The sequence below is a fragment of the Lipotes vexillifer genome, unplaced genomic scaffold, assembly GCF_000442215.2.
Source record: "Lipotes vexillifer unplaced genomic scaffold, Lipotes_vexillifer_v1.1 scaffold182, whole genome shotgun sequence".
In the NCBI taxonomy this organism is placed as follows: domain Eukaryota; kingdom Metazoa; phylum Chordata; class Mammalia; order Artiodactyla; family Lipotidae; genus Lipotes; species Lipotes vexillifer.
The window spans coordinates 5,858,087-5,871,345 of NW_006798798.1; the positions used below are offsets into that span (position 1 = coordinate 5,858,087).

General features: G+C 55.9%; 2 protein-coding genes across 2 annotated transcripts in view; both read left to right on the forward strand.

Annotated features, from left to right (window-relative positions):
• The first annotated feature begins 7,991 nt into the window (after positions 1–7,991).
• Positions 7,992–11,682, forward strand: ZBTB32 (zinc finger and BTB domain containing 32). Its single transcript, XM_007471001.1, has 6 exons — positions 7,992–8,010; positions 9,109–10,094; positions 10,356–10,429; positions 10,547–10,615; positions 10,739–10,903; positions 11,090–11,682. Exons 2-6 carry the CDS (start codon positions 9,208–9,210, stop codon positions 11,377–11,379), a joined length of 1,485 nt encoding a protein of 494 aa, XP_007471063.1. The 5' UTR covers positions 7,992–8,010; positions 9,109–9,207; the 3' UTR covers positions 11,380–11,682.
• Positions 11,683–12,643: 961 nt separating this feature from the next.
• Positions 12,644–13,259, forward strand: part of KMT2B (lysine methyltransferase 2B) — a 20,299-nt gene continuing 19,683 nt past the window's right edge. Inside the window, exon 1 of the mRNA XM_007471002.1 lies at positions 12,644–13,012. Within this exon, the coding sequence (XP_007471064.1) occupies positions 12,644–13,012 (369 nt within the window). The remainder of the gene's footprint in view (positions 13,013–13,259) is intronic.

Here is a 13,259-nt window from a genome sequence, read left to right on the forward strand (position 1 = left end):
TAACCCGGCTAGTAATAGACTCCCTCACAGAGCTATTTAGAAGGATTCAGTGAGATGATGCACAAAGCGTAGTACATGGAAAGGCTTGTTGTTACTACCACTACAGCGCCCGTCTTTCCCCTGCTCTTTGAAGGGTTATCTCCCGCGTGCCAGGCACTCGCCTTAGGTGGTCTCGGTTCCCACTGTCCTAAGCTCCTCTGAGTCGAGTCACGCCCTCCTCAGCAGGGCGCCTTCCAGCTTCTCCCCCCACCCCACTCTCCATCCCCATTTCCCCACTAGCCGTGGGGAAGGAGACGCCAGACAACAGTCGCCAGAACCCCGAAGCTGAACAGAGGCAAAGGGACGGAATTCTAACCGCCGCCCGAAACCATTGGGCTGGGCTCCCTCCTCCAGGTCCCCTGATCAATCAAAGGCGAAGAAGCAAGCCTCGGGACCAATCATAAGTGGAAGCGGTGGAGCAATGCCCGCCTCCTTAAAGCGCCCTCGCGCCTGATTGGATGTGTCCAGGCTAAGCCACTGAGGAGTGGGGCCAGCTGATCGACGGTGCAATGGCAGCGGGGCCGGGGGAAGAAGGGAGGCAGTCGGCCAGCCACAGATTAGTACGGTGTGTCAGCACCAAAGCCCTGCCTAGTGAGAAAGCCCGCTGGCCGGGTTCTAATCCCGGGCCAGTTAATGGTGGGGCAGCGTAATGGGTCATTCTCTTTACGGTGTGGTGGGGGCTGGTACATGAAGTACGCAGTTAATCCTGACTCAGCAGACAGTTGAGGCGTCATCGTGTATTTGAAGCGCGAGCATCTAGGCCAATGAGGGGGGGTCAAGGCACTGCCCTCTCTTGTGTCTTCCCTGTCCCCGCATACTTCCGGGTGAGGCAGGGTGCGTTCTGCAGCCAATTAATGGTGCAAGGCAAGAGGCGGGAAAGGGGAGCTGCCCACAGGCACCCAAAGCCTGATGGCCTCCTATCCAATCCCAGTCACTTCTCCACAGATTGTAAGGGGTTGAGAGAAAGGTGAAAGGGTTTGCAACGAGGACTACACAGGATGGAAAGACAGAAGCAAGAAAGCAGTGGTACCCCTGAGCACTTTCAGAGGGAGCCTCCAAAGCTATGCAGGTGAAGGAGGTTCAGGCCCCAGTCTCTTCTTAGAGAGGGTGGGACAGAGCAATCTGCGCAGCCAGAAAGCATTGAGGACCGGCTGGTGGATGAGATCTCAGCCTTAGAGGCCTGAAGCTCAAGTCCGCGGACCAATCAGATTTAAGGCCCTGTCCCTCCACAGCGCCAGCCAGGTGGGCGCGAGCTCGGCTCTGCAGCCAATCAGCGGAGGTCGCGAGGCAGAGTTGGGGACCCGGGGGCCGGGAGGGGGAGGGGCGGGGGTGGTGAGGAGTGGAGCTGTCCTAGGTGCCTCCCAGGCTGTTGTGATCCCTCAGCCGGCGGGAGCCAGGAAAGAGGGTGTGGCCAGCACTGCGGCCAATCAGCGTCTGCCTCGGGATCCAGGGCGACCAGCGAGCTGTGCACGCGGCCCGGCCTCGAGCTCCGAGCCTCGCGCCGCTCCACTTTCTAACGGCCACTCGGCCACTCGGGCTTGTGCCGCCCTGAGTGTATGTGAGGCGGAGTGAGGAGAGGAACAGGGCCTGAGTCGGTGAGTGCCATGGATTTTCTTTCTTTTCTTCGGGCTTGGGCCTGGACCAGGCAAAGCAGAAGTATGGGGGCTTGAGTGGTCGCCCTGAGGATGAGGATCGGGAAGTGGGGGTGAGGGCGTTAGGCTTTGGGGACTCCCTCTGCCCTGGAGAGGCTGGAAATGGGGCCTCCTGGGCACCGTTGGGCCCAGCTGGGCAGAGACCAGGCTGGCATGTCCCCGGTCCCTGAGACAGCCTGATTTGGAAGTGTGTTGTGGGGCAGGTGGAGGCACTTGGAGCTCTGTGTGGGGTCATTGGCCATGAGGTATGGCCTCTGACCTATGAGAGGTTGTCTGGGGTCTCTGGACTGAGACTGGATCTGGTGACTCTCCAGAGGTTCATGGGAGTCTTTGACCAAGAAATGAAACTAGTGAGAACTTGAGAGGTTTTCTGTAGTCTTTGGATCCAGCCTGGGCTGAGAGTGAGTGTTGATAAGTCAAAAGCCCAATGGGAAGTTGTCAAGAGTCATTGCATCCTGGCTGTGATGGGAACATGTGGCTGCAAGACTTCTGGGGGACTCTGGCTTCTGGGTTGGGGTGCTCGTGTAAGATTTTCCAGGATTGGGTCCAGGTTGGACGACGTGGCCAGGAGGTTAGGGCCGTGGTCTTCTGGAGGTTCCGGGGTGGGGAGGGTGTCTCTGAATCCCAGCAGGTTGTTTGCCCTCCATGAAGTATTATTGTTTTGTGGTGGCTCTAGATAGAACCAGGATTGAGTCGTGTCTTGGGCCTTTTAGTCCCTGTTCCCATTCTTCCGCAAACTGTTTCTGGTCATTCCCAGAAGACATCAGGCTCTAAGCATGGGGCAGCTGCTTGGAGAAGATGGACGTTGTACTGGAGCATAGGAGGTGTGTGAGATATCCTGCTCTTTAGGAAATCACCCAGGTTGTCTGTCCGCGGACCAATCAGATTTAAGGCCCTGTCCCTCCACAGCGCCAGCCAGGTGGGCGCGAGCTCGGCTCTGCAGCCAATCAGCGGAGGTCGCGAGGCAGAGTTGGGGACCCGGGGGCCGGGAGGGGGAGGGGCGGGGGTGGTGAGGAGTGGAGCTGTCCTAGGTGCCTCCCAGGCTGTTGTGATCCCTCAGCCGGCGGGAGCCAGGAAAGAGGGTGTGGCCAGCACTGCGGCCAATCAGCGTCTGCCTCGGGATCCAGGGCGACCAGCGAGCTGTGCACGCGGCCCGGCCTCGAGCTCCGAGCCTCGCGCCGCTCCACTTTCTAACGGCCACTCGGCCACTCGGGCTTGTGCCGCCCTGAGTGTATGTGAGGCGGAGTGAGGAGAGGAACAGGGCCTGAGTCGGTGAGTGCCATGGATTTTCTTTCTTTTCTTCGGGCTTGGGCCTGGACCAGGCAAAGCAGAAGTATGGGGGCTTGAGTGGTCGCCCTGAGGATGAGGATCGGGAAGTGGGGGTGAGGGCGTTAGGCTTTGGGGACTCCCTCTGCCCTGGAGAGGCTGGAAATGGGGCCTCCTGGGCACCGTTGGGCCCAGCTGGGCAGAGACCAGGCTGGCATGTCCCCGGTCCCTGAGACAGCCTGATTTGGAAGTGTGTTGTGGGGCAGGTGGAGGCACTTGGAGCTCTGTGTGGGGTCATTGGCCATGAGGTATGGCCTCTGACCTATGAGAGGTTGTCTGGGGTCTCTGGACTGAGACTGGATCTGGTGACTCTCCAGAGGTTCATGGGAGTCTTTGACCAAGAAATGAAACTAGTGAGAACTTGAGAGGTTTTCTGTAGTCTTTGGATCCAGCCTGGGCTGAGAGTGAGTGTTGATAAGTCAAAAGCCCAATGGGAAGTTGTCAAGAGTCATTGCATCCTGGCTGTGATGGGAACATGTGGCTGCAAGACTTCTGGGGGACTCTGGCTTCTGGGTTGGGGTGCTCGTGTAAGATTTTCCAGGATTGGGTCCAGGTTGGACGACGTGGCCAGGAGGTTAGGGCCGTGGTCTTCTGGAGGTTCCGGGGTGGGGAGGGTGTCTCTGAATCCCAGCAGGTTGTTTGCCCTCCATGAAGTATTATTGTTTTGTGGTGGCTCTAGATAGAACCAGGATTGAGTCGTGTCTTGGGCCTTTTAGTCCCTGTTCCCATTCTTCCGCAAACTGTTTCTGGTCATTCCCAGAAGACATCAGGCTCTAAGCATGGGGCAGCTGCTTGGAGAAGATGGACGTTGTACTGGAGCATAGGAGGTGTGTGAGATATCCTGCTCTTTAGGAAATCACCCAGGTTGTCTTTACTGAAGATCTTTTTATACTTATGAGGCAGGATGTTGGTATCTAATTTCACCCCGCTGTTCAAGCTCTACCTTGTACTAAAGCTTTCAGGGTACTTTCATGTACACCTAGAGTTCTTAAACCAAGGGTGGAGGTGCATGGGGGGAGGCTATGAGTGGATTACAGGGTCTATGAGCTCCTGGAAATAATCCAAAAAACTGTATGTGTGTTGGCGGAGTGGGGGGGCGGTGGGGCGGTAAAAGCAGCCACAAGGATGAGGAGTGAAGCCTGTCCAAGGGTGAGTTTCAGAGCAGTCTGTGACTCTCTTGTCATCCATATGCAAAATGGTATGAGAATCTACAATTTTCTGATGTAAAGAGTTGATTCCACGACTTACAATTTTAAAAAGCGTAGTGACCCCCTGAGAGGTTAAGAACAACTAAAATAAAGCAGGCTCCCATATCATTTATGGGGCTTAGGCAAGACTAGAAATGGAGATTTCCCCTCTTATCCCCACATCTGGTGTTGGCGCATACTTCAAGGTGTCTCACATACTAGCCTGCATGTCCAAGTTCCGTCTATGTGCCCCTCCCACCCAATCAGGGCCACACAATTACATCAATCACATAGCCCACTCGGAAGAGTATAGACCTGGGTCTGAGGCCAGTGTAAACCCAGGAAGTGGGCTATTTGGGCCAGGAGGTCCAGGGTTCCGAGTTCCCAGAGCATGGTCTAGAATTGGGGGGCACAGGTTCCAGGGGGTACTTCCTAGATACCCTTGGACTCCTCAGCCCATGGGGAGGGACACAACTAGAGGTCAGAGTGGGGCCCTCTGTCTGGATTTGAGGCAATATGGATATTCGATACTGGTCTTGAAAATAGTCCCTATGAGGAATTTGAGGGTCTCAGAAGAGTTAACCCCATGTTAGTGCTGAAGAAAAAGGCAGTCCACTGTGAGGATGCAGTGGAACCTAAGTTGTTTTTACTTCTCATCTGGTTGTTTTGCCGCTTAATCCACAAAAGGTGTGCTATGATAGGGTCTCTATGACCTAGATTCAGCTCACCTGCCTATTACTATATCCAGATCTTGGGCTATGTAGAACATAGATTTAAGGGAAGAAAGAAACTCATTCATTCTGTGGTGTCTCTCCTCTGGTATGTGTTGGATGTACTTAACTAAAAAGAGTGAACATTTGAAGATTTATGTAAGGTTTGGATAATTGGTTTTAATCTATATAAAATGATGCAGGGAGTTTAACCACCTTAATTTGCCGAAAGCGATGTGTTCCTGGGAAGAGTGGAAAGTTCATAGAACTTTTCTGAATTGAATCTTGTTTAACCTGGCTTTTGGAGGTACTCAATACCTCAATACGTGAGACCAAGGGAGAATATTTTCATAAAACAAATAATCATCCCTCTAATTGGCATATTCTGATGGTTTAGTTTTAATTATAATATTTGAAGAGACTCTATACTTGTATTGCTGTGTTGACATTTTTACAGCAAGCTGGGTTGTGCCTAAAGGGGCTTATGGTCAAGTCTATTAGTAAGAATAAAAGATATCAGATTTCAAACTTTATTTAGTAATATGAATATTAGAAAGGACTGAGAGGCAAAAATCATACCTCCTTTTCCCACATTCTTTTCTTCCAATTATATCCTACCTAACCTCTCCCACCTACGGTACCCTCTCCCAGGATGCAGGCTTGTGTCCTCATGACCTGTGGTTTCCTGGCTCCACCCCAGAGAGACAACTGCAAGAGATTCCTACTGAGTCAGCCTGGGAAGTGGAAGGTGGGCAAGGTTTCTGAGGCTGGGGAGGAGAGTCCTTTCAAGAAGAGAAACACAAGACTTCCCTGGTGGTCCAGTGGTTAGGACTCCGGGCTTCCAATGCAGGGGGCACGGGTTCGATCCCTGGTCAGGGAAGTTTTGCATGCCACGCAGCCAAAGAGCGAGAGAGAGAGCGAGAGAGAGAGAGAGTCAGCAGTGTCCCTACCCTTCCAAGTCAAAGTGCTATTTGCTTTTGCTTCTGCTTCTGCTATCACTGCTCAGTGCAAGGTGGCTTGGACTGTGCAGTCAAGAATGTCAAGAATGTAGGAAGGAAGAAGGGCTGAGGTGTAGAGGGCCCTAGAGATACCTCTAAGGAGGCAGTCTCTAAAGGGATATCCTTAGATGGGGATAGACACCAAGTGGGAGGAAAGATGGGGTTTCCCAATCTTGGGGGCTTTTGTTCACTGAATGGGGAGGCCCCTTGCCCCTTGCCCTCACTTTTAGGTTTCCTGAAAGCCCGTTGGCACTCCCTGTCAACTGCATAAGAGGATGCTGCCCTTTGAGCACAGCTTCCAACTCTTTTGAACATCAGTGGGCAACCACCAGTAGGGGAGCCGAGTCATGGGCACATGATGTAGGCCTGGGAGGTGAGGGGACTCTACTCCACTGGGTGATGATGTAATCTTCCAGACCCCTATACCTACACTTGGGGTTTCTCCTTCATGGCTTTCCCCACTTATCCCATATCCTCAGGGAGTGTGTATTTTTGTATTGGAGGAAGGATGTTTCCCTCATGTATACCTACATGTCAGGGATTGGTGCATTTCTGTGTCCAAATCAAGCGTCTTTTATATGGGTATCTAATGAGTCCCTGGGTGTGGTGGTGTGAGGAGTTAGAAAGCTCAGAAATGGAAAATATTTAACGACCAGAGTAGCAAATGAATACAGCTTGCCCATTTGCATTTTCCCTTTCACTCTGACTCATCTTCCCCTCTCCCCACACTATTATTGCCCCTCCACTAGCCCCACCCATTGGCACACCCTGTCTGATCTAGGAGGGATTAACATCCGTTTGCACCCAAGGTAGAATGAGAGGTAGAGGGAAGGCATATTAGGTCTGGAGAGAGAGTAGAAGGATGGTCTGAACATTTGGGGGTCCTGGAGCCAAAAGGTGAAACAGGAGTTTTAGAGACATAATATTTGAGTCTAGGAGGGGACCAGAATCTAAGAGAGAAGCCTAGGGGGAACCAGACTGTGTCTTGTCACCAGAGCAGCCTACCAGTGCCTGACTCGTTAACCTTCCAGTTATTTATTAGGCACATATCATAAGCGATTTAGCAGCACTTGTTCTGTGAATGAAAATTCTGCCACAGGACGAGGAATAATGAAATAGTAAGAAACAGAGAAAGAAATTTGAGTCTCTCAGAGCTCATCTTTTCCCCAGGTTAAGGAGTGCTAAAGTGTGAAAAGAGGGGAAATCTCTGAGGACCTTCACCCCCTGGGCAGGAAGTCAAAGAAACCTCGGAGTCCTGATTTCAGAGAAATGTCATTTGTCATCAACCCAAGAAAAGGAGTTTTTCTCTTCGAAGACCACCACAGGTCCTTCCTGGGGTTGCCCCCATCAGAGCCTGATGGGAGGATCTGAGTCACTCACACACCCAGTCCCCAGTGATGGCCCAGATGACAGGGGTCATTCCCACAGAGCAGTTGAGGCTTCCTAGTACCAAGTCAGAGAGAGGGAGGAGGAGGCATGCTTTTGGCCCTCCTTCACTCTCCTTAGAATGCAGATGTTTCAGTCCTTTTTACTTTTGAGGTAGCAGAAAGAGCTTCCAGCTGCTAGAGATCTACTGACACCTCTAAGAAACAGAACTAATACTATTTGAATGATGCTATGTACCGAGAAACCACTTTCACATACATCATGTCATTTCATCTTCACCCCACCTCCAAATGAGGTAAGCAGAGGTTATCCCTATTTCATGGATGAGTTAACTGAGGCTCAGAGAGGTGACTTGCCCAAGGTGACTCAACTAGTAAATGGCAGAGATGAGACTCAAACGCAGGTCTGATTATCCCAAAGTTCGTATTGCTTTAGATACACTTCTTTGACTCTAGGGGTTCACAAATGAAATAAGGAGACAGGAGGTTAGGAGTCAGAATGCCAGGGCTCTGAAGGAGAGGAGTGGTCCTGGAGGAGTGAAGCACAGCCAGGGGTATAAAACCACACCCCTTGGAGGACTGTGGCAGACTGATACTTGGGACACCCAATGGATGACTGTGAGGTCAGGGGCGGGGCTAGCTCCAGGGTGGGGGTGCCCAGGAGCCCCAACAGCAGTTCAGAGCATGCGGTGTCCAGGAGGAAGCTACAACCGGTGAGTGGCTGCTTCTTCCCAGCTGAGACTTTCCTCCCACTACACCCCTCTGTCCACTTCCTGCCAGCCTGTAGCCCTCTCCGTGAGTGTCCAACTAGTAATCCTCCCTCCGATGGGGTCCATACTCATGGTGAGCCCACACCTAGGAATATGCCTGCTGGGCACTGCAACACTTAGGTGCGTCTCTTTATATCTGGGTTCCCAGTTTTCTTAAAAGCCCATGTGGTGGTTTTGATGTGGGATAAATTTCTGCCTTGTTCGGTTCTGTCCTTCTGTTCTTCACTTTTGGCTTATGAAAAACAAAACTGAACCGTCTCCTTATCCTAATCTTGAGAGGAAATAGCCTCTCCCTCTATAGTTCCCATTTCCCTTTCTCTGGCTTCCTCAAGGGTCAAAGCCTTCTCCAAAGTCTCTCCATCTTCGGATGAGGAGCCTTCTCTCCTGTGGCTTCTGACCTGCTCTCTTATCTCACTGCATGGGAGTCTTTGGTATCTTCCAGTTCCTTCTCTGAGGATGGGTTCTATAAGTTTCGTCCTCAGGGAGATGGTTGATTGATGCCTTAGAGCCTGCCCTCCTGCAGTTACGACCCCTGTCTTGCTGCCCTTTCTTCCTCTCGGGACCCTCAGCTCCACATTGATGGGCTTGCAGGGGGAGGACACACTAGCTTTCTAACCTCACCCATGAAGCTGTGTCTTGCTCCATCCCTAACTTCCAGGGCTGACTGGGTTTTGTGGTGATCTTCTTGTCTGGAATGAGGAGAGCCTGACCTCTCAGAGGTCTTTCCCTGCAGAGGAGCTTGGAGAAGCAGAAGTATCAGTGTTTGCTATCCTTTAAGTCAGACATTGCCAACTGGCAGGACCCATCTATACTAGTCTTAAATCCACTACTTGAGATAGTTCTTAACTGTCTGGTCCTTGCTCTTTAAGTCCTGAATTTGGTCTAATTTCCATTCTCCCACCACCGCACCCCCACCCCTGGCCCCTGCTATGATTCTGGATAAGCTCAGGTCCTGTCTCGGGTCAGTTTATCTGCTCCATTCAGGACAGAGAGCTCTGATTCAGAACCAGCAACTCACTCTTTCTCCCCTCACCTCCACAGGCTTGAGAATATGCTGTTCCTGCCTCCCCTTTTCACCATGGACCCCACACTGTGGCCCTTCTCTCAGAACCTCTGAGATTGGTACCCAGGCAAGGCACAATGCCCATGTCCCCAACAAGACTGCCTAGTCCCTATGGCTCTGATCGGCTGGTACGGCTAGCAGCCAGGCTCCGGCCAGCACTATGTGATACCCTGATCACAGTGGGGAGCCAGGAGTTCCCTGCCCACAGCCTGGTGCTAGCAGGTGTGAGCCAGCAACTGGGTCGCAGGGGTCACTGGGCTCTGGTGAAAGGCATCAGCCCTTCCACCTTTGCCCAACTTCTGCACTTTGTTTATGGGGAGAGCCTAGAGCTGCAACCTGGGGAACTGGGGCCCCTTGAGGAGGCAGCCAGAGCGCTAGGGGTGCAGTCCCTGGAAGAGGCATGCATGAGGGCTCGAAGAGATACGGCCAGAGAAGAGCTGGGTCCAGGGCTGAAGGAACAACAGGAGGAGCCAGAGAAACCCACAAGGGATTCTGTGAGAGGAGTGGGGGGCTTTGGAGAGAAGCAGAGACCACAGAAGTTTGTTAGAGCTGGTGGGAAAGAACAGGAGATGTTGCACAGGCACAGGCCACCAAGACAGAGCCCTGAGATGGCAGAGGCAACTCTGGAGGAGCAAGGGGAGCAGATGAGACCAGAGGAGAAACTCAACCAATCCCCTGTTGGCCGCGGAGTAGTAGATGGGAAGCAAGAAGTGATCATGTGGGTGAGGGACAGTACAGGGGGCTCTGAGGAAAGTCTGCGGGAGTTCCCTGGCCCCCTTCCCCCACCAGGTTCCCTCCAAACCGGCATCACCCCTAGGCCCTGGTGGGCTGAGGCCCCTTGGTTGGGGGAGGGCCAGCCTGCCCTGTGGAGCATCCTGCTGTTGCCGCCCAGATATGGCACTCCCTTCTCCCATAGCACCCCCATGACTGCAGCCCAGCAGGAGGTCTGGCCTCGGGACCAGAGGTGAGTTGAAGGGCCTATGGAAGACCTCCGGCTGGGAGGGAGTGGCTTAGGAGAAGCAGCAGTGAAGGGTGGAAGGGCACCACATCTCTTATCTCTACTATACATTTCCTGAGCTGGGGAAAGGACAAGAAGCTCCCACCACAGGGAAAGCCAAAGCCCAGCCCCTGAGGACTCATGACGTCATACCTCCCTCTCCAGAAAGGAATTGGCCAGGATCCCAGGTGTAGCCAAAGCTGTAACTCTTCCCCATCCCACTCCCAGGATCCCACTGTCCCTGAACCTCCACAAAGGCCTCTGGAGCCAGAACCAGTTGGCCTCATGCAGCCCCACCCCAGGTAAGCCCCTCACTTGCCCTGCATGCACCCTGTAACATGTTCTCTCAGCTGGGGCTGAGGCTGGGGCTCCAGGAGTCCAGCCTGAGCAGAGCCCCTACTTCACTCTGCTCCCTTCAGGTTCCCTCCCCCAGGGCCCCACACAGCTCAGCCCTGGGGAGATGGAAGAGTCTGATCAGAGGCACACAGGTGAGTAGGGTGAGGGCACTTTTGCCTCAGCCCCACTGTAGCCCCTGATGTCTTGCCTGAGTGTTCCAGTGATCCGGCTCTGGGATTCCCAGCCCTGCCCTCCTTTGCCTTTTGTCGCCACAGGTGAACTTGCAACCTGTGTGGGTCATGTGGGCACAGCAAGCCACCCATCTCACCAACACCCTCCCCCACCCGCTCCTGCTCGGTCTCGGCCCTATTCTTGTTCTGTCTGTGGAAAGAGGTTTTCACTCAAACATCAGATGGAGACGCACTACCGTGTCCACACAGGTATGGGCGCCCTGCCCTGTGTGAATTGTCTACCTCCTTCCAAACTCCAGTGGGCCCGCTCCTAAGTCCCTCTCTGAGTGTCTGGCTCCCCCGCAACGACCTTGCCCAGTTGCCCCAATCTACCCCTAGGCCAGCCTTCGCTCCTTTCCTCTTTCCTTCATGGGTCTTCCCCTCCACCTGCCCTAGGAGAGAAGCCCTTCTCCTGTAGCCTCTGTCCCCAGCGCTCCCGGGACTTCTCAGCCATGACCAAGCACCTGCGGACGCATGGGGCCGCACCCTACCGCTGCCCTCTGTGCCAGGCCGGCTGCCCCAGCCTGGCCTCCATGCAGATGCACATGCGCGGCCACTCGCCCAGCCAGCTCCCGCCGGGATGGACCATTCGCTCCACCTTCCTCTACTCCTCCTCCTCCTCCTCCTCCTCGAGGCCATCTCGGGCCTCGACCTCTCCCTGTAGGCCCGCTTCCTCAACCACCTGACAGGGTGTCAGTAGCTTCTTTGGCTTCAGCCAAGCGTACAGAATGAAAGATGGGCCGGCGGGCCTGCTAGGCTTCTGACCTCGCACCGCGGCTACGGCAGCCTAGCAAACTCTGCTCCAAGAAGCGTCGCAGGAAGGGCGCCAAGACCCCTCTCCCAGATGACCGCGGGCCACAGAAACCTGGGCCAGCGAGCCCGTGTGGGGTGAGGGCAGTGAAGTGTGCACGAGTGAAGGTTAACTGTGCGGGGACTGGCGGTTCATCACCAAAATAAAGTTTCCTGTGTCCTTCTCTCGGGACCAGAAAGCCGAGTCCGGACTTTAGCCTGCGGGCGGGGGACAGCCTTGCCCCTAGTCCTGTAGCGGCCCCTGGTGGTTCAGCGCGGCGGCCACCTTCTCCGTCTCCCAGGGCTCCCTCTCCTCCCCCGGAGGCAGAGGGCCGCGAGAATTCGGCGTCCAGGCCGACTTAGCAGCAAGCCCTGTGAGGGGAGGCTGTCAGAACCCAAGTTACCCGTCCCTTCCACAGCAAGCAACTGCGCGCGGAGTCTGAGTCTGGGCCTCCAGCCGGGGGCTCGAGAGGAACGCGTGCTCCGCCCTGCTTTCGGCCACCCTCCTTTCCTAGAGCACAAGAGCCGAAAGGCCGTAGCCTCTCCAGCATCTTCCCTCCAGGCTGTACGGAACAGCTGCCGGGTTGAGCTCCGAACTGAGACTAATCTTTTGCCGCCGCCCCTTACCCAACCCACGCCTCCTGCAGTAGCGAACTTCATTTTCCAGGGTCTCTGGTGTTCCCAGGGTCCGAGGCCCACCGCACTCTGGGAGTGGTAGTTCACACGGGCCGCTGGCCTCGACAAGAACAATGGGAGGAGTCTGGGTCAAGAACCACATCTCCCGGCGGCCCCGGAGATCGCTTTCTGGGTCGGGTCAGGACCCCATAGTCCCAGCTCTCGCGGCCCTAGCTCGCCAGGAAGGAGCGAGGAGCTCGAACTACATTTCCCAGAGGGCCCTGCGCCTCATCCTCTCCCGCCGCGACGCGGGTGTCTATGCTCTTCAGATGCGGTTTAAGGGTGACGGCCGGCAGGCCTCGGACTCCCGCTCCCGTGGTGCCCCGCGCGCGGCCGGCCCAGCCCCCGGCTCCCGGCGACCCCGCGGCGGCGCTGGTGGTTGTCGTGAGCCGCCGCCGCCCCGCCCCTCCTCTGCTCCCCTCCCCCCCGGCCCTGCTTACGGGCCGCCCCTCCCCCCGCCTCCCCGGCCCCTCTCACGGTGCCAAGATGGCGGCAGCGGCGGGCGGCGGCAGTTGCCCCGGGCCTGGCTCCGCGCGGGGCCGCTTCCCGGGCCGGCCGCGGGGCTCTGGCGGGGGCGGGGGCCGCGGCGGACGGGGCAGCGGGGCCGAAAGAGTGCGGGTAGCTCTGCGGCGCGGCGGCGGCGCGGCGGGGCCGGGCGGAGCCGAGCCCGGGGAGGACACGGCCCTGCTCCGTTTGCTGGGGCTCCGCCGGGGCCTGCGCCGGCTCCGCCGCCTGTGGGCCGGCCCGCGCATTCAGCGGGGTCGGGGCCGGGGCCGGGGCCGGGGCTGGGGCTGGGGCCCGAGCCGGGACTGCCTGCTGGAGGAGGAGAGCAGTGACGGGGAGTCCGACGATGAGGTGAGGCAGTCGGAGGCGTCCCCATCGCCGGGCGGGGCGGAGGCGGGGGGCTTCCAGGGGTCTGGGTGGCCCCGAGGGGTGGCGTGGGGAAGCGTGGTCCTCAGGCCTCCTGAGGAGGGAAAGGGCCCTGGAAATAGGCATGGGAGGAGGTAGGCTGCACGGGAGCTGTCGGAGGAAGAGGCCTCTGAAAGTGGATAGAGAAGCCCGGGCTGCAGCTGGGTACTTGGGCCCGAGGCAGGGCCTGCTG

Excerpts from the sequence above, each read along its gene's own strand:
- ZBTB32 (XM_007471001.1), top strand. The coding sequence starts at position 9,208 with ATGCCCATGTCCCCAACAAGACTGCCTAGTCCCTATGGCTCTGATCGG. Across the intron at positions 10,430-10,546 it reads CTCATGCAGCCCCACCCCAG|GTTCCCTCCCCCAGGGCCCC; the intron begins GTAAGCCCCTCA and ends TGCTCCCTTCAG. Across the intron at positions 10,616-10,738 it reads GTCTGATCAGAGGCACACAG|GTGAACTTGCAACCTGTGTG; the intron begins GTGAGTAGGGTG and ends TTGTCGCCACAG.